At 45.4% G+C, this 18,160-nt stretch overlaps 1 protein-coding gene across 3 annotated transcripts in view; it reads left to right on the plus strand.

Annotated features, from left to right (window-relative positions):
- Positions 1–18,160, plus strand: part of LOC141069323 (uncharacterized) — a 135,702-nt gene that overhangs the window by 93,082 nt on the left and 24,460 nt on the right. For all 3 annotated transcript variants that reach the window (XM_073558784.1, XM_073558783.1, XM_073558785.1), the window contains exon 7: positions 5,957–6,042. In XM_073558784.1, the coding sequence (XP_073414885.1) occupies positions 5,957–6,042 (86 nt within the window). The remainder of the gene's footprint in view (positions 1–5,956; positions 6,043–18,160) is intronic.

An 18,160-nucleotide genomic window follows, 5' to 3' on the forward strand; every position in this document is an offset into this window, starting at 1 on the left:
GGTGGGGCTTTCCGGATGTCGACCTCATGCAATCTCGAGCAAACCACAAGGTTCCCCAGTATGTAGCCAGGTCTTGGGATCCGATGGCCATCGGTTGTGACGCTCTTGTGTTCCCGTGGTCCCAGTTTCACATGCCTTATCTGCTCCCACCTCGTCCCCTGATCCCAAGAATCGTGAAAAAGATAAAAGCAGAAGGGGTTCCCGTTCTGTTAGTAGCTCCAGATTGGCCACGAAGGGCCTGGTATGCGGAGCTAGTAAACATGCTCTCGGACGTCCCCTGTAGGCTTCCAGACCGTCCGGATCTTCTATCGCAGGGGCCCCTCTTCCACCCGAATTCTCGGTCTCTGAATTTAATGGCATGGCCGTTGAGGCCGCGGTCCTGAGAGACGCAGGTTTTTCCCACAAGGTCATCCAGACCATGATTAAGGCAAGGAAGCCGGCGTCATCTCGCATCTATCACAGATGTTGGAAAGCCTTTTTTTGGGTGGTGTGAGGACAACAGTGTGTTTCCTATGACTTATTCTCTTCCCTCCATTCTGGGTTTTCTGCAGACGGGTCTTGACTCCGGCCTTTCCCTCAGTACCTTAAAGGGTCAGGTGTCCGCTCTAGCTATCCTCTTCCAAAGAGATCTGGCTTCTCTTCCCCAGGTGAAGATTTTTCTTCAGGGCGTCGCTCACATAGCGCCTCCATACCAGTCTCCTGTCGACCCATGGGATTTGAATCTTGTTTTGAGCGCTCTTCAGTGTGCGCCTTTCAGGCCGATTCAGGATATTTCTCTTTCCCTCCTCTCGTGGAAGGTCGCCTTCCTGGTCGCTATCACCTCTGTTCGGAGGGTCTTGGAGTTGGCAGCATTGTGCTGCCGTTCCCCTTTCCTGATTTTGCACCAGGATAAGGTAGTGCTCAGACCGGTTCCGGCCTTTCTGCCTAAGGTGGTCTCTGCTTTTCACATCAATGAGGACATCGTCCTTCCCTCTCTGTGTCCCTCTCCAACTCATCCCTTGGAGAGATTCCTGCACAAGTTGGACTTGGCCAGGGCAATTCGAATCTACCTTGCTATGACTGCTCCCTTCCGTCAGTCCGACTCCCAGTTTTTTAATCTCGGATGGTCGTCGGAAAGGGTTCCCAGCCTCCAAATCCACCATTGCTCGTTGGATTCGTTCAGCGGTTCTGGAGGCATACCGCGTCCAGGACAAACAGCCTCCTCCGGGGGTGAGGGCTCACTCTACTAGGGCTGTAGGAGCTTCCTGGGCCGTTCGTCACCAGGCTTCGGCTTTGCAAGTTTGCAAGGCCGCTACCTGGTCATCACTCCATACCTTCGTGAGGTTCTACAAGGTAGATACTCACGCCTCTGCTGAGCTGATGCAGGCTTGGGCAGGAAGATACTGCAGGCGGCGGTCTCACACCGGCCGACCTAAGTTCCCTTCTCTCAGCATTTCTTTCCCACCCTGGGGACTGCTTTTGGACATCCCATGGTAACCTGTGTCCCCCAATGAAACAAGAAAGAAAGGGGGATTTTTGGTACTTACCGTAAAATCTCTTTCTTGGAGCCTTCATTGGGGGACACAGCACCCTCCCTTAATGTTGTACCATGTTGGCTAATGTGCATTGTTTGGTTGGTACATAGGTTGAGTTCTTACGGTTGAGTTTCTTATAGTAGCTCCTTATACTGCTTTGGCACCAACTGAGGTAATTTGGGCCTGTCGGTAGGTGTATACTGCTGGGAAGGAGCTAACTTTTTCATATTTTCATAGTGTCAGCCTCCTAGCGACAGCAGCATACACCCATGGTAACCTGTGTCCCCCAATGAAGGCTTCAAGAAAGAGATTTTACAGTAAGTACCAAAAATCCCCCTTTAACATATTTTAATTAACAATAAATATCATAAAAACTGATAAAATATTAGAATAAAAAATAAAACAACAACTGAAAATATTAGAGGAAATGTCTAAGCAAAATGATACCAGAGAGGGATCGATCTGGATCAGTTGGTCTTACAGACATTGAGAAAAACCAAGGAATTGCGCTATGAACCACTACACAAGTGTTTCATTGCAGTATTGCTGACAGGAGAGAAAATAATGATGATTACACCTGTCCAAGAACCAGTTTTTCCTCTGTCCGCCGTTCTTTTTCAGCGCAGTCTTACAGCATCAATATCTCCTCCTCTCACCACATCCATCACCCCCATGTGTCAGGCCACCTTTTGTCGGCATCGTCGTCGTCGTTCTTTGCAGAGTTATCTGTGTTTTCTCTACCTCTTGTCAGCATATGGTAAAGTTCAGCATTAGTTCTAAGTAATACACACATGTTATTTCACCCACCATAGCAGTCTCTTGTACTGCGCTTCTGTCATGCTCTGTGCTCTGTTCTTATCAGCATTTTTTGTCTTATATCCTAACATTTGGTTCGGATTCTTTCATCCTGTCTTCACTTTCTCTTCCCGATGTCACAACCATTTGTACTGCCCTGACAGGCCGACCAAGTTGCTGACACTTTGAGATCTATATGTATATTTGTGCATATACAGTTGTAATCAAACACTTGTGTAGTGGCTCAATGTCAATAAGACCAACTGTTCCAGATCAATCCCTCTCTGGTATCATTTTGCTTAGACATTTCCTCTCATTTTTTCAGTTGTTTGATTTTTTTTTCTAATATTTTATCAGTTTTTATGATATTTATTGTGAATTAAAATATGTTAAAAACCTTTTAGAATATTCAGATGTCACAAATCATACAAATGTTTCAACAGCAGTACGTATCTGGAGTCACCGTTTGAACTTTGACATAGTCATGTGCTTGGTTTGGCAGGTTTTTTTTAAAAAAAAAGACCGCTTATAAGACAGACACTCTTGATAGTCACACATAGGCTTTTGTCCTGATGAAGGGGTCTTGTATGACCTTGCAACGCGTTGACTTGTAAACCTTTTAATAAAATCCATTGATTTTTATCCTGCTATTGAATCCTCATCAGCAGCGCAGTTGATGACACCTCCTTTTTACTCTTCATTCACCCTTGGGCACAACAATAGCATATTTGCAATTTTCTCTCTGCAACACCAACTGGATGCTTAGTTATGAGAACACCTTTGGGCTTAATATGGTCACTACACCCGTAGATGAGTTTCAAGAGGGGAGTAACTTCCAAAATGGGGTCACTTGAGTTTTTCTTCTCTTCTAGCAGAGCAGGAGTCCTGCAGATTACACCCACAATCTATTCCAGGAGAAATTATGTACCCAAAAGTCAAATGGCGTTGCTTTCCTTCCGTGCTCTGCTATGTGCAGTAGTTTCCCACCATATATAGGGTATTGTATAGCAAATTGAATTACAAATTGAGAGAAAATTTGGAGAAATAGGATAACAATGTTTGGGTCCACTTTCTCTTATTACAGCTTAAAGAGAAATCTAGGGCTAAAGTAACATTTTTGTGGAATAAACATAATTTTTTTATTTTCATGTCCCAATGTTACAAAATTCTATGAAGCACATGTGGGTTCAAAATGCTCCCTACATCCTTGGATGAATTCTTTGCAGGGTGATCTGATGTGTTGGCACCTCAGGGGCTCTGTAAATGGGACATGACATCCACAATCCATTCCAGACAAATATGTGCTCCAAAAGTCAGTGGCGCTTTCTCCAGCCATGCCCTGCCTTGGGGTATTGCCACTTTTGGGAGAAATTGCATAACAAATACCTTCAAGCATTCTTGGCTATGTTTTTTATCAAAAGAAGGAGGGGAAATAGTATTTAAAAGAATAATATAAAAAAAAAAATAATGTTTTGCATGTTTTACTAGTCTAGTTTGGCAGCCGCACACCCCACAACTACACTGTAAGCTGTTGCCACATTTGCAAGCTGTGTACCTACCTCCTGGTGTTTGTGGTTATGTTGTTCTTTTTTGAGCAAGGGGAATTAATTTGCTTAACCAAAAAATTGGGGAAATGGCTGCGGATACGTTAAAAGGGCAATGGGGTGTTGGGTGCAAGGCGGTACTGCTCATCTGATATGATTGTGTAAGACTCATCACTCAGCGTTTGAGGCAAGGATTCCAGCTGCTGCACAGCTCGGTAGATGCAACGTGTTGTTGAAAGGTTAGGGTTTAGCGGGTAACCTGCGCTGCTGGCATAGTATCAATATAGGAGTCAAATTTAATGGAGGGTACAATGCAGTTTAATCTTAAGGTTTTTTCAAAGTATTCTTACTCCTTCTTCAGGAGACCATGGAGAGGTTATGAAGCTTTATTCCTGAATAAATTGTATTCCTCCCGGCAGCCTCCAGCTTTCAGTCATGGAGGCACGGCTTCAGTTACCACTCAGTACACAGTGAACTGCACTGACTGACAGCTGGCTGTACAATGCATCAGTGCTGAGCTGGCTGTCAGTCAGTGTAAGGGTGTGGTTACAGCCACCGCTCACTATATACTGAGCAGTGAGTGAAGCCGCGCCGGCCGCACCTCTATGACTGAAAGCCGGAGGCTGCCTGGAGGAATCAAGTTCATTTCCTCTCAGTAGCCAAACTTTCAGTGCAGCAGCCTCTTGGCTTTAGAACGCTATTACACTGCAGATTAACCCCATATCTGTAGGATAGTAGCATATTGGGACACCACAGGTTCCCTTTTAAGCTTAACTGTAAAAAAGAATAGTGTTGGTCCTCGTGTTTTATTAAAAATAAGTGTATCAGTGTATTTATAGTGTTGTAACAATCCTCTATTGACTAAGGCACTCCACACTAGTAGCTTTTTACATGTAGCAGTGCCCAGTACTAAACCCTGTTTCTCTCTTGTACACTAAACGCCGTCAGGCTCATCTTGTGCACTGTAGTTTAATACTTTTCACTTATAAAAGCGTTCATTGGGCGAGTCTATTTTTTGGGCTCCGCTCAATTGACTTTCTTTCCCTATATGCAAACAGGAAGAGATCTGTCATTGAAACCCAGGCAGGCTTTCTATTTTTCTTTGGATGCTAAATTAAGAATTGGAACCATTGCATGGGACGTTAATGACATTTTTACTGTATTTCTTTGTATAGGATCCAGAGCAGGCCTCTGTATTTGAGATTTTGCCCCGTAACTTTCTCCATGTTTTGGTTGCTTTCTCTCACTTTTTGTGTGCTCATTTGCAGATAAGGCACCTAGGTCACTCACACCTAGAAGAGCAGCAAGTCTATACTTTTACTGTGGTTTTAGGTAAAATGATAGGTACACTATAATAAAACATAATACAATAATAGAAAAAAATAAATAGCACGGCAATCCTAACAACCAGCTGAAAAAGATAACACTTTTTTTTAAACTGCATTGTATATGGCATGTAAAAAAATCCCATTAAAATTAACAAAACAAACAAAAATTTACATATTTGAAAAACATTGTTTGCATGATCTAATGTAACATGTTATCTTAGAACATAGGTAATCTGTCAGCAAGTCTTTGCTATGTAATCCGAGAGCAGCGTAATGTAGAGGCTGAGAGCCTGATTTGTCACTTATTAGACTGTGTGTTGCTGTTTCAATAAAATCAGTGTTTTATTAGAAGGAGATTATCACTACAGGACTAGGTGTCTTGTGCCTCCTAGTCCAACCACACCACCACCACCGATTGGCAGCTTTCTGTCAATATACAATTTACACATGCAGCTGCGAATCAGTAGCGTGGGCGGGGATATACACAGAAAGCAGCCAATCAGTGGTGTGGGCGGGGTTATACACAGCTCAACATTCCAAGCTTTTCTAGATCTGTAGCAGAGAAAACTGTGATTTTATTACAGCTACTGGAATCGGGGTCTCTGTCCCTACACCATGCTACTGTCAGATTACATAGTGAAAACACGCTGACAGTTTCCCTTTGAAGAATGCACGAACGTATAAAAATAATCAAAATAATTTTGGAAATTGTATTAAATTCTTAAATTTAAAAGATGACTTATAGATTGAAATGTTTGTTTTTTCTCTTGTGCAGATCGTTCTACAGACAAATTGCAAAAGCCATCTCTTAGATATATTGAAGATGATGAAAGTGATGACTCTGAAACGGAGGAAGATGAGGTACTAAGTGGTTCATTTGAGTTTTGAGTTGGCTACATTAGGCTGAACTTTAGTTGCTTCAAGTTCCTATAAGTATAAATAATCTGGCCCTATAATTTGTATACTTTAAGTCTTGCTGGAGTAGGTGTCATGCCATAATCATTAAGAGGCACACCCAACTTAAAGAATTGGCACCTCTTCCAAGTGGCAAGCGCCTCCTTGCATCGTGCCAGAAATGCTACTCCAGTCAGTTATACACAATGGTTACTGTGCAAAATAGTTACTGACTTTTCAATAAACTCTTGACACAGCCAATGGCCAATGCAATGGTTAACAAATGTGCTTAATACTTTATTTACCCAAAGTGAAATTTTCACTCCAAAAAGTTACTCCAAAGTATCTCCGTCCTAATGTGCTATCTACAGACTGTCACGTGTAATCAGGGGTGGGATTTGGCCGGTTCTCCCTGGTTCGAAGGCATGGCAGCAGTGTTTATATGGCACCGACATGTTCCACCATGCTGTACACACAATGTCACCATTCCTGACCGTCCCTATCCTCAATGTGACCCTTGATTCATAGTTTGGACTAGTGGCATGGTTTTTCTGCTGGTCTACACTGCACGACCCTGATGATTGATAGTTTGGACTAGTGGCGTGGTTTCGCTGCTGGTCTGCACTGCGCCCTACTAATGATTGATAGTTTGGACTAGTGGCGTGGTTTCACTGCTGGTCTGCACTGCGCCAGTGGTGGGATTCGGCCGGTTCGATGGAACCGCTTGTTAAAAAAGCAGCCGGTTCCCCGAACCGGGGGAGATTCAAAGCTGCAATCCGTTCCGGCATTGGGGGGCCCTGCAGGGTGGCGGGCAGGGAGCGATTCAAGTAGCTCCACTGCCTGCAAGAGAAAATAGCAGCGGAACTGCAAGGATCCGTCCTGCTTCCTGCCCGCGCTTCCTTACACAGAGGAGCGCCGCTGAATGACTTCATCATTCAGCGGCCGCTGCTGTGCCAGAGTGAGGAAGCACGGGTGGCAGGCAGGTGAGAGGTGCTGCTCTGTGTGTGCGCACGCGCTGTGTGCAGTGTGTGTGTGCTGTGTGTGTGCGCGCTGTTTGTGTGTGCTATGTGTGTGCTGTGTGCGCGTTGTGTGTGTATATGTATGTATGTATGTCTCTGTGTGTGTGTGTAGGTGGAGCCTGGCCCTGGATGAGAAGACAATGATATGATGGAGGTGATGGGGAGAGAAGGCCATGATGGGGGTGATGGGGAGAGAAGGCCATGATGGGGTGAGGGGGAGAGAAGGCCATGATGGGGGTGATGGGGAGAGAAGGCCATGATGGGGGTTATGGGGAGAGAAGGCCGTGATGGGGTGATGGGAGAAGGCAGTGATGGAGAAGGCCATGATCAGGGTGATGTGGAGAAGGCAATAATGGGGGTGATGGGGAGAAGGCCATGATGGGGTGATGGGGAGAATGCCATGATGGGGGTGATGGGGAGAAGGCAATTATGAGAGTGATGGAGAGAAGGCAGTGATGGGGTGATGGAGAAGGCAATGATGGGGGTGATGGAGAGGGCAATGATGGAGTGGTGGGGGAGAATGCAATAATGGGGGTGGTGGAGGAGGAGGAAATGATGGAGGTGGTGGAATGGGCAATGAGGCAATGATGGGAGTGGTGGGGGAGAAGAAAATGATGGAGGTGGTGAAGAGGGCAATGATTGGGTGGGGGAGAGGACAATAATGGGATGTGAGGGGAGGAGGACAATGAGGGGTGTGGGATGGGGGACTTATAATGGTCTTAGGAACAGGGGGAGGTGGATGAAGACATTATTATCGCTTATTATGTCTAACACAGTCCCTTAGTATATAGTGTACTCACAATGTCTAACACAGTCCCTTAGTATATAGTGTACTCACTATTTCTGTATAACACTATCCTTAGTTACATAGTTTCCTCTTTTATTATGTACCAGCTGAAGAGCCCGACGTTGCCTGGGCATAGTAACCAACTGTGGTTAGTTATAACAAATTATAATGATTATATTGAACATAAAAACATTTCACATCATATATTCAGCACTACAGATTTGCAACACAAATTAAGTAAACGATTACCCAAATATTGATAGTATTTTATTTTCAACTCATTCAAGATTTTTGTTTTTTCCTTTCGGTGCAAAGATGAACAGATTTTTGGCAGTTTCAACTCTTGAACAGATCACGTAAAGTTGACCATGAGAATAACATGGAGATTGCAAATCAATCCCTACTACTTTCAAGGACTGTCCCTGAGCATTGTTAATTGACTTTGCAAATATCAGTTGAACTGGAAACTGGAGGCGTTTAAAATCAAAAAACAAATCAGATGGAAAGAGTGGAATTCTTGAAATGAAAATGTCCTCTCCTTTGGCACATCCTGTTTCTGAGCTGTGTATCTAACCCTATCCTGTGTGATAATGTCTCCTGAGCTGTGTACCTAATCCTCTCCTGTGTGATTTTTTCTGCTGAGCTGTGTATCTAATCCTATCATGTGTGTTACTGACTGCTCAGCTGTGTATCCAATCCTATCCTATGTGATACTGACTGCTGAGCCGTGTATCTAATCCTATCCTGTGTGATACTGCAGAGCTATGTATCTAATCCTATTCTGTGTGATACTGTCTGATGAGCCGTGTATCTAATACTATTCTGTGTGATGCTGAGCTGTGTATCTAATCCTATCCTGTGTGATACAGTCTGCTGAGCCGTGTATCTGTTCCTATCCTGTGTGATACTGACTGCTGAGCTGTATATCTAATCCTATACTGTGTGATACTGACTGCTGAGCCATGTGTCTAATCCTCTCCTGTGTGATACTGACTGCTGAGCTGTGTATCTAATCCTATCCTGTGTGATACTGACTGCTGAGCCCTGTATCTAATCCTATCCTGTGTGATACTGACTGCTGAGCAGTGTATCTAATCCTATCCTGTGTGATACCGTCTGCTGAGCCGTGTATCTAACGCTATCCTGTGTGATACTGACTGCTAAGCCGTGTATCTAATCCTATCCTGTGTGATACTGACTGCTGAGCTGTGTATCTAATCCTATCCTGTGTGATACTGACTGCTGAGCTGTGTATCTAATCCTATCCTGTGTGATACTGACTGCTGAGCAGTGTATCTAATCGTATCCTGTGTGATACCGTCTGCTGAGCCGTGTATCTAACCCTATCCTGTGTGATACTGACTGCTGAGCCGTGTATCTATTCCTATCCTGTGTGATACTGACTGCTGAGCTGTGTATCTAATCCTCTCCTGTGTGATACTGACTGCTGAGCTGTGTATCTAATCCTATCCTGTGTGATACTGACTGCTGAGCCGTGTATCTAATCCTATCCTGTGTGATACTGCTGAGCCGTGTATCTAATCCTATTCTGTGTGATACTGTCTGCTGAGCCGTGTATCTAATACTATTCTGTGTGATACTGTGTGCTGAGCTGTGTATCTAATCCTATCCTGTGTGATACTGTCTGCTGAGCCGTGTATCTATTCCTCTCCTGTGTGATATTGACTGCTGAGCTGTGTGTCTAATCCTATCCTGTGTGATACTGACTGCTGAGCTGTGTATCTAATCCTCTCCTGTGTGATACTGACTGCTGAGCCGTGTGTCTAATCCTCTCCTGTGTGATACTAACTGCTGAGCCGTGTATCTAATCCTATCCTGTGTGATACTGGGCTCCCCCTGCAGTCTGTGTCAGAGGGTGGTCTGTGTTGGCACGGTAATAAATTGTGTTATTTCCAGCTTTACAGAAGGACGATAACACCATAGAAATGATAAGAATAATAGGCCAAATTATTTGGTGAATTGGAACGCGGGGTTAAAATTTCGCCTCACAACATAGCCTATGAAGCTCTCGGGTCCAGACGTGTGACTGTGCAAAATTTTGTGGCTGTAGCTGCGACGGTGCAGATGCCAATCCCGGGCATACACACATACATACACTTTTTTCCCATTATGTACCTAGGGGCAAAATTGTTTGGTGAATTGGAACGCTCGGGGTTAAAATTTCACCTCACAACATAGCCTATGACGCTCTCGGGGTCCAGACGTGTGACTGTGCAAAATTTTGTGGCTGTAGCTGCGACGGTGCAGATGCCAATCCCGGACATACACACATACATACAAACATACACACACATTCAGCTTTATATATTAGACTAGCTGAAGAGCCCGGCATTGTCTGGGCATAGTAACCAACTGTGGTTAGTTATAACAAATTATAATGATTATATTGCACATAAAAGCCGTGCATCTAATCCTATCCTGTGTGATACTGACTGCTGAGCCGTGTATCTAATACTATTCTGTGTGATACTGACTGTTGAGCTGCGTATCTAATCCTATCCTGTGTGATACTGTCTGCTGAGCTGCGTATCTAATGCTATCCTGTGTAATACTGTGTGCTGAGCTGCGTATCTAATCCTATCCTGTGTGATACTGACTGCTGAGCTGTGTATCTAATCCTATCCTGTGTGGTACTGACTGCTGAGCCGTGTATCTAATCCTATCCTGTGTGATACTGGGCTCCCCCTGCAGTCTGTGTCAGAGGGTGGTCTGTGTTGGCACGGTAATAAATTGTGTTATTTCCAGCTTTACAGGAGGACAATAACACCATAGAAATGATAAGAATAAGAGGCCTCAGTTACCACACCTGTCTACAAAGAAAACTGTTGCTGATAGCAACCAATCACAGCTCATTTTTCATCTTTTAAACAGCTCTGGGACAGCGTGGCGAGTTTTGAGTGATGACTTTTGTGTTTCGACTTTTATGTGGCGAGGTTGGTGTATGTGTGGTGAAATGTGTGCTGAGGGTGGTATATGTGTTGAAGCACGTGGTAGTGTGTGGCGCATTTTGTGTGTGTTCATATCCCCGTGTGTGGTGATTATCACATGTCAGGGCCCCACCTTAGCAACTGTACGGTATATACTCTTTGGCGCCATCGCTCTCATCTTTTAAGTCCCCCTTGTTCACATCTGGCAGCTGTCAATTTGCCTCCAACACTTTTCCTTTCACTTTTTCCCCATTATGTAGATAGGGGCAAAATTGGTGAATTGGAACGTGTGGGGTTAAAATTTTGCCTCACAACATAGCCTATGACGCTCTCGGGGTCCAGACGTGTGACTGTGCAAAATTTTGTGGCTGTAGCTACGACGTTGCAGATACCAATACATACATACATACACTTTTTCCCCATTATGTAGATAGGGGTAAAATTGTTTGGTGAATTGCAACGCGCGGGGTTAAAATTTCGCCTCACAACATAGCCTATGACGCTCTCGGGGTCCAGATGTGTGACTGTGCAAAATTTTGTGGCTGTAGCTACGACGGTGCAGATACCAATACATACATACACTTTTTCCCCATTATGTAGATAGGGGTAAAATTGTTTGGTGAATTGCAACGCGCGGGGTTAAAATTTCGCCTCACAACATAGCCTATGACGCTCTCGGGGTCCAGACGGGTGACTTTGCAAAAAAGATTTTCAACTGTTTTACTTTGCCCCTACTTGTATATGTTTGAGGAAAAGGTGTGTGTAAATGGGTGTGGCTTAAAAATGGATGCGGTTTCAAAAAATGGGTGTGGCTTAAAATGGGTGTGGTTTTCGTAAACGCCATCAAAGAACCTGTTGTTAAAAATTTGAATCCCACCCCTGCGTGTAATCCATCTGTAGCTTCAGAGATGCTATGAAGAACTGCACCTCACAGCCTCACCTGATATCACTAATACGCCAAGGGTCACGCGGTACGGTCTCCCCATTTTCACCAGTGTGACGTTCCGCACCCCGTTGGGCTATGTAATGTCAGCCTGACACAGGATTACACAGACGCCTCCTGTCTACACGGGAACAGGGAGGCACAGGGAATGAGAGAGGGTGGTCCACATGGAAACTAGCGTGGCACAACATTCTCTCACAACCCTGACAGACTGAGAGACCCCTTTCACTAGCACCAGTGAAACAGAGCGCTGCCAGCCCGGTAGGACTGTCACCAGTTCCTCTTTAGATATAAGCCCGGTCCATTAACGGGATTACAGCCATCCAGAGACTAGGCCTGGTAGGTAGCATGTGATGTTAAACTGACAATACGAATGTTTGGATTCGTGGATCGAGATAAAAGATCATCCCAAGGTTAAACTGGATATTCAATTGCCTTAAGGGCACAATAGATAATACACTATATACATGGATATATAGTTAGGTCCATATATATTTGGACAGAGACAACATTTTTCTAATTTTGGTTCTAGACATTACCACAATGAATTTTAAACAAAACAATTCAGATGCAGTTGAAGTTCAGACTTTCAGCTTTCATTTGAGGGTATCCACATTAAAATTGGATGAAGGGTTTAGGAGTTTCAGCTCCTTAAAATGTACCACCCTGTTTTTAAAGGGACTAAAAGTAATTGGACAATTGACTCCAAGGCAATTTCATGGACAGGTGTGGGCAATCCCTTTGTTATGTCATTCTCAATTAAGCAGATAAAAGGCCTGGAGTTGATTTGAGGTGTGGTGCTTGCATTTGGAAGATTTTGCTGTGAAGGAAACATGCGGTCAAAGGAGCTCTCCATGCAGGTGAAACAAGCCATCCTTAAGCTGCAAAAACAGAAAAAACCCATCCGAGAAATTGCTACAACATTAGGAGTGGCAAAATCTACAGTTTGGTACATCCTGAGAAAGAAAGAAAGCACTGATGAACTCATCAATGCAAAAAGACCTGGGCGCCAACGGAAGACAACAGTGGTGGATGATCGCAGAATAGTCTCCATGGTGAAGAGAAACCCCTTCACAACAGCCAATCAAGTGAACAACACTCTCCAGGAGGTAGACGTATCAATATCCAAATCTACCATAAAGAGAAGACTGCATGAAAGTAAATACAGAAGGTTCACTGCACGGTGCAAGCCACTCATAAGCATCAAGAATAAAAAGGATAGACTGGACTTTGCTAAAAAAACATCTAAAAAAGCCAGCACAGTTCTGGAAGAACATTCTTTGGACAGATGAAACCAAGATCAACCTCTACCAGCATGATGGAAAGAGAAAAGTATGGCGAAGGCGTGGTACAGCTCATGATCCAAAGCATACCACATCATCTGCAAAACACGGCGGAGGCAGTGTGATGGCTTGGGCATGCATGGCTGCCAGTGGCACTGGGTCACTAGTGTTTATTGATGATGTGACACAGGACAGAAGCATCCGAATGAATTCTGAGGTATTCAGAGCCTTACTGTGTGCTCAGATCCAGCCAAATGCAGCCAAACTGATTGGTCGTCGTTTCATACTACAGATGGAAAATGACCCAAAACATAAAGCCAAAGCAACCCAGGAGTTTATTAAAGCAAAGAAGTGGAATGTTATTGAATGGCCAAGTCAGTCACCTGATCTCAACCCAATTGAGCATGCATTTCACTTGTTAAAGAATAAACTTCAGACAGAAAGGCCCACAAACAAACAGCAACTGAAAATCACCGCAGTGAAGGCCTGGCAGAGCATCAAAAAGGAGGAAACACAGCGTCTGGTGGTGTCCATGAGTTCAAGACTTCAGGCAGTCATTGCCAACAAAGGGTTTTCAACCAAGCACTAGAAATGAACATTTTATTTACAATTATTTAATCTGTCCAATTACTTTTGGTCCCTTTAAAAGCAGGGTGGCACATGTTAAGGAGCTGAAACTTCTAATCCCTTCATCCAATTTTAATGTGGATACCCTCACTTGAAAGCTGAAAGTCTGAACTTCAACTGCATCTGAATTGTTTTGTTTAAAATTCATTGTGGTAATGTCTAGAACCAAAATTAGAAAAATTTGTTTCTGTCCAAATATGTATGGACCTAACTGTACATATATGATGGTCAAATATACAAATACAATTGGTAGTACATTAAGTATAAGTTGATGATACAAAAGTCAGTTACCAGTTTGATGATAGGGCTTGGTGCTGCATAGCCACATGGGAGGTGTGGGGTGCCAGCATTTTCCGGTTTCTTCCAACATAATATTTATGGCATGACCTCCATTAGGACTAAACACAGGCCACAGCCTCGCACGAGCAGTTAACCCCTTGGTCGGTCATTTCTTTTCCTGCCCCGGGATGGTCCTAGTTTCCCTCCCCTTGGGTCATATAGTTGAAACTCAGAAACCTATGATGGATCATAACTTCTCAACTGAAAGGAGGCGGTTTAGGCGGCATTGGATCCAGCTGGGCCCTTTACCCTTTGAGACGAAACACGGCTTTGCTACCTGGATTCTCCTAGCCTTTCTACATATCCCCATCCTGGGGTGCTAGAATGAGTCGACACCCGAGCAGACGTTCATCCCGTTCCCGAGATCTCAAAAATGTAACCGATATACAGCTAGGACATACAATAGCTCCATAACTCCTGAAATTATAGCTCCTGTCCGTCTTGGGGGGGGTACTTTGAATCAGTTAAGCAGCTTGGGCTCGCAGCAGGGGTTCGTCCTGCCAGAAAGGCTTTAGTCCCAGCTAGGCTGCTGGGGGTGTGAGTTTTTCCACTTGGATCTTTAGAAGCTGGACCACCTGGTAAGCCAGATGTCCTGTTTCAGCTTCATCAGCTTCACATTTTGTAGGAGATCTATAGTCTCAGACCGGATATGATAGCCAATTGGCATGAAATTATAACCCCCATATTCTTCACAGATGCCCATACAGATTGGTGGAATTGTTGTGTTTTCCCATTCCCAGCCAATGAAATGGATAAAATGAGCCAATAAATTATGTACCCGTTTATTAGCACAAAATGGTGCCAATAACTAAAGCAGTTGGTTCTGCAGAGCGCATGATTATATAAGGGGGTGCAGCACAAGAAGACTCAGAGGGGGGTTACCTTCTCCGCTCCTGATCTGGAACCACTTGGCCAGACAGCAGGCTTGCTAGGGGGAAGACTTTCTGCCCTGAACATACTGGGTCATGTGACTGCTAGGAGGAGAGAGGAACAGGAAGCAGGGCAGTCTGAGAGCGCGCGAAGCTCAGAGTAGCGTGTGCAGGGGACAGGGCAGGTTGCAGCTGCACGAAGGGGAGAAGAGAACTCGCGTTCAGAGGACAAATCCAGGGGGACTGTGCAAAGAGACTGCATCTTTTGAGTACGTGAGACCTGAGCCTGCAGTGACTGGAGAGGTGCGCTCTGACCCCCGTGCAGAGACAGTGACCCCCGTGCAGAGACAGTGAACCCCGTGCGTAGCCTCGGTACCTGCAGTGTTGGTGCAGAGCCCCTGACTCCTTTTGAGAGACTTAGGCCGGTTTCACATTTACGCTTTATGGCGCAGCGACGGCCTGCACACGGCCGCCGCTAAGCCCCGCCCCCTGCCGGCTCCCTGCCCGCCCCATCCGGTCATCGTCGCTTACTAGCGCACATGGACGCTTGCGATCTGCGCACTCTATCTTTAGCATAGGGTGCGCAGATCGTGCGCTGGCCGTGCGCTAGCAGTATTTTGCCGTGAGCTGCGCACTTTTGAAGGTGTGTCCGTGTGCGCCGAACGCAGCATGTTGCATTTCGGCGCGCACGGCTTTGTCTTTCACATTCTAGCTGTGTCCCCTAAATGGCATGTGGAAGAAAATGCTCTGGTCAGATGCAAAACACTATGTGTGATGAAAAACGAACACTGCACATCATCCTGAAAACACCATCCCCACCGTCAATCATGGTGGTGATATTATCATGCTGTGCGGATGCTTTTCTTCAGAAGTGACAGGGAAGCTGCTCAGAGTTGATGGGAAGTTGGAAAGAGCTAAACACAGGGCAATCCTGGAGGAAAACCTATTACTTGAGACTGGGGCGAAGATTCACCTTCCAGCAGGACAACGATCCTAAACATATGGCCAGAGCTACAATGGAATGGTTTAGATCAAAGCATATTCATGTGTTTAAATGGCCAAGTTAAAGTCCAGAACTAAATCCCATTAAGAATCTGTGGGAATATTTGTAAATTGTTGTTCACAGATGCTCTTCACCCAATCTCACTGAGCTCCAGCTAGTTTGCAAGGAATGGGCAAGAATTTCAGCCTCTTGGCATGCAAATCTGGTAGAGACATACCCCAGAAGACTTGCAGCAGTAATTGTAGTGAAAGGTGGTCCTACAAAGTATTGACTCAGGGGCTGAATACAACTGCACATCACAATTTTCAGATTTATATTTTTAAACTAATTAGAAAATCAAGTATCATTTCCTTTACACTTTACAGATACTTTCTACTTAGTGTTGATATATCATATAAAATCACAATAAAAAAAAACATTCAAGTTTGTGGGTGTAGTTGTCATGATCCAGACCGGGTTTTGGTCTTGTCTCTCCTTTCCCGGTCCGGTCATGTCAGGGGTTTATTTTCTCTTCCTCGTTCCGGTTGCGGGTCGGCTATTTCTCTGCGCTACATCCTGCAGGCAGTGCCAATTATATTTCTTGCCTCCAGCGTGTGTAGCTGGCTCTGGTGAACCCCTGAATTGTCCTGCTGCGTTTAGCTGACTTTGTCTGTGTCTGTGCACTCCTCTCCTCTCCTACCCGTCCCATCTCTGTGTGTCCCTGTGTTTCCGGATTGCCCGGGACTTGACTCTGCTTTGGCTCTGACCTGATTCTGTCTCTTCCCTCTGATACTTCTGCTACGGACCGGCACTGACCTTTTGGCGCTCGTCTGACTCTGTGTTTGGGATTCCTCTGTGTACTACGCAATTCTCTGGTATCGACCCGGCTTTTCTGACTATTCTGCTGCCATCTGGTGGTTGCCTCGCTGCAGTTCTGCTGGTCTGCTCTGAGCAGGAATTCAGCTCTCTCTCCACTCTGCTGCCATCTAGCGGAGTTTGCATTACTCTTCATTTACCTGTAGTGCTGCAGCATGACATTATAACTGGCCCTAGACAGTTTTTTTTCCTTCTATGGATTCACTTCGTACCCTTGTGGATCAGATGTCTAATTTGACTCAAATGATGCAGGATCTGTCTATGGAACATCGAGCCCTGGCCACTTCCCATAATCAAGTCCAGAGGGAAATTACTAAGACGGTTAAGTCTTTTCAGGGTTCTATGACACAATCAGCCTGTAAGCACTTGGACCCCCTGGATGTCACTTTTCTCTCTCCTGAACCTACGGTCAGGCTCCCAGATACTTTCTCCGGAGAAAAGGAGAAGTTCCATACATTCAGGGAGAGATGTAAGCTGCTTGTAAGCTTCTCCCTTAAGGCCCGGTCACACACAGCGATCTCGCCAGCGAGATCGCTGTGCATGACGGGGATCAGCGACCGGCCCCCCTGCCGGTTATCGCTGATCGTGCTTGATCGGCATGGACGGTTTTTCGATCGTTGGTCTCCCGCTGGCCAGCGCTCATCGCTGTGCGTGGCAGCGAGAGACCAGCGATCAGCGACGCTGGACGCTTGTTTCTAATGTAAACGTCGGGTATCCAGGAGCCGCGGCTCCTGGATACCCGCTGTGTACCTTGGAAACCGGTGTACACGCTGGTTTCCAAGGTGAACAGCGGGTATCCAGGAGTCGCGCGACTCTTAGATACCCGATGTTTACCTTGGTAACCAGCGTGTACGCCGGTTTCCAAGGTAAACAGCGGGTATCCAGGAGCCACGGCTCCTGGATACCCGACGTTTACATTAGAAACCAGCGTCCAGCGTCGCTGGTCCTGATCTCTAGGGCTGTCTAACGATGTCCCAGCAATCCCATCATGTCGGATCATTGGTGGGATCGCTGGGACATCGTTATGTGTAACGGCGGCTTTAGACCCAGATCCTCAGGAGATGAGAGTCAACGGGTGAGGATAATTAATTCTTTACTACGGGAGGGTCCTTAAACTTGGGCTTTTTCTTTACCTGTTACTGCCCCTGAACGTGTGTCTGTGGATAGGTTCTTTGAAGCTATAGGACTGTTTTATGAGGAACCAGACCGGGTCAGGGTGGCAGAGGTCACAATCATGGGTCTTTCCCAGGGTAAACTCATGGCCGAATGGTATTGTTCAGAGTTTAGATGGTGGTCCACCGAAGTGTCCTGGAACGACTCTGTGCTAAGATGTCAGTTCAGGAGAGGACTTTCGGATCATCTTAAGGTCGCACTGGCTCTCCATCCACCTCCCAGCACCTAGGAAGGGCCAT

Source organism: Dendrobates tinctorius, unplaced genomic scaffold (genome assembly GCF_039654945.1).
Source record: "Dendrobates tinctorius isolate UK_male_01 unplaced genomic scaffold, ASM3965494v1 ptg000258l, whole genome shotgun sequence".
NCBI classification, from domain to species: domain Eukaryota; kingdom Metazoa; phylum Chordata; class Amphibia; order Anura; family Dendrobatidae; genus Dendrobates; species Dendrobates tinctorius.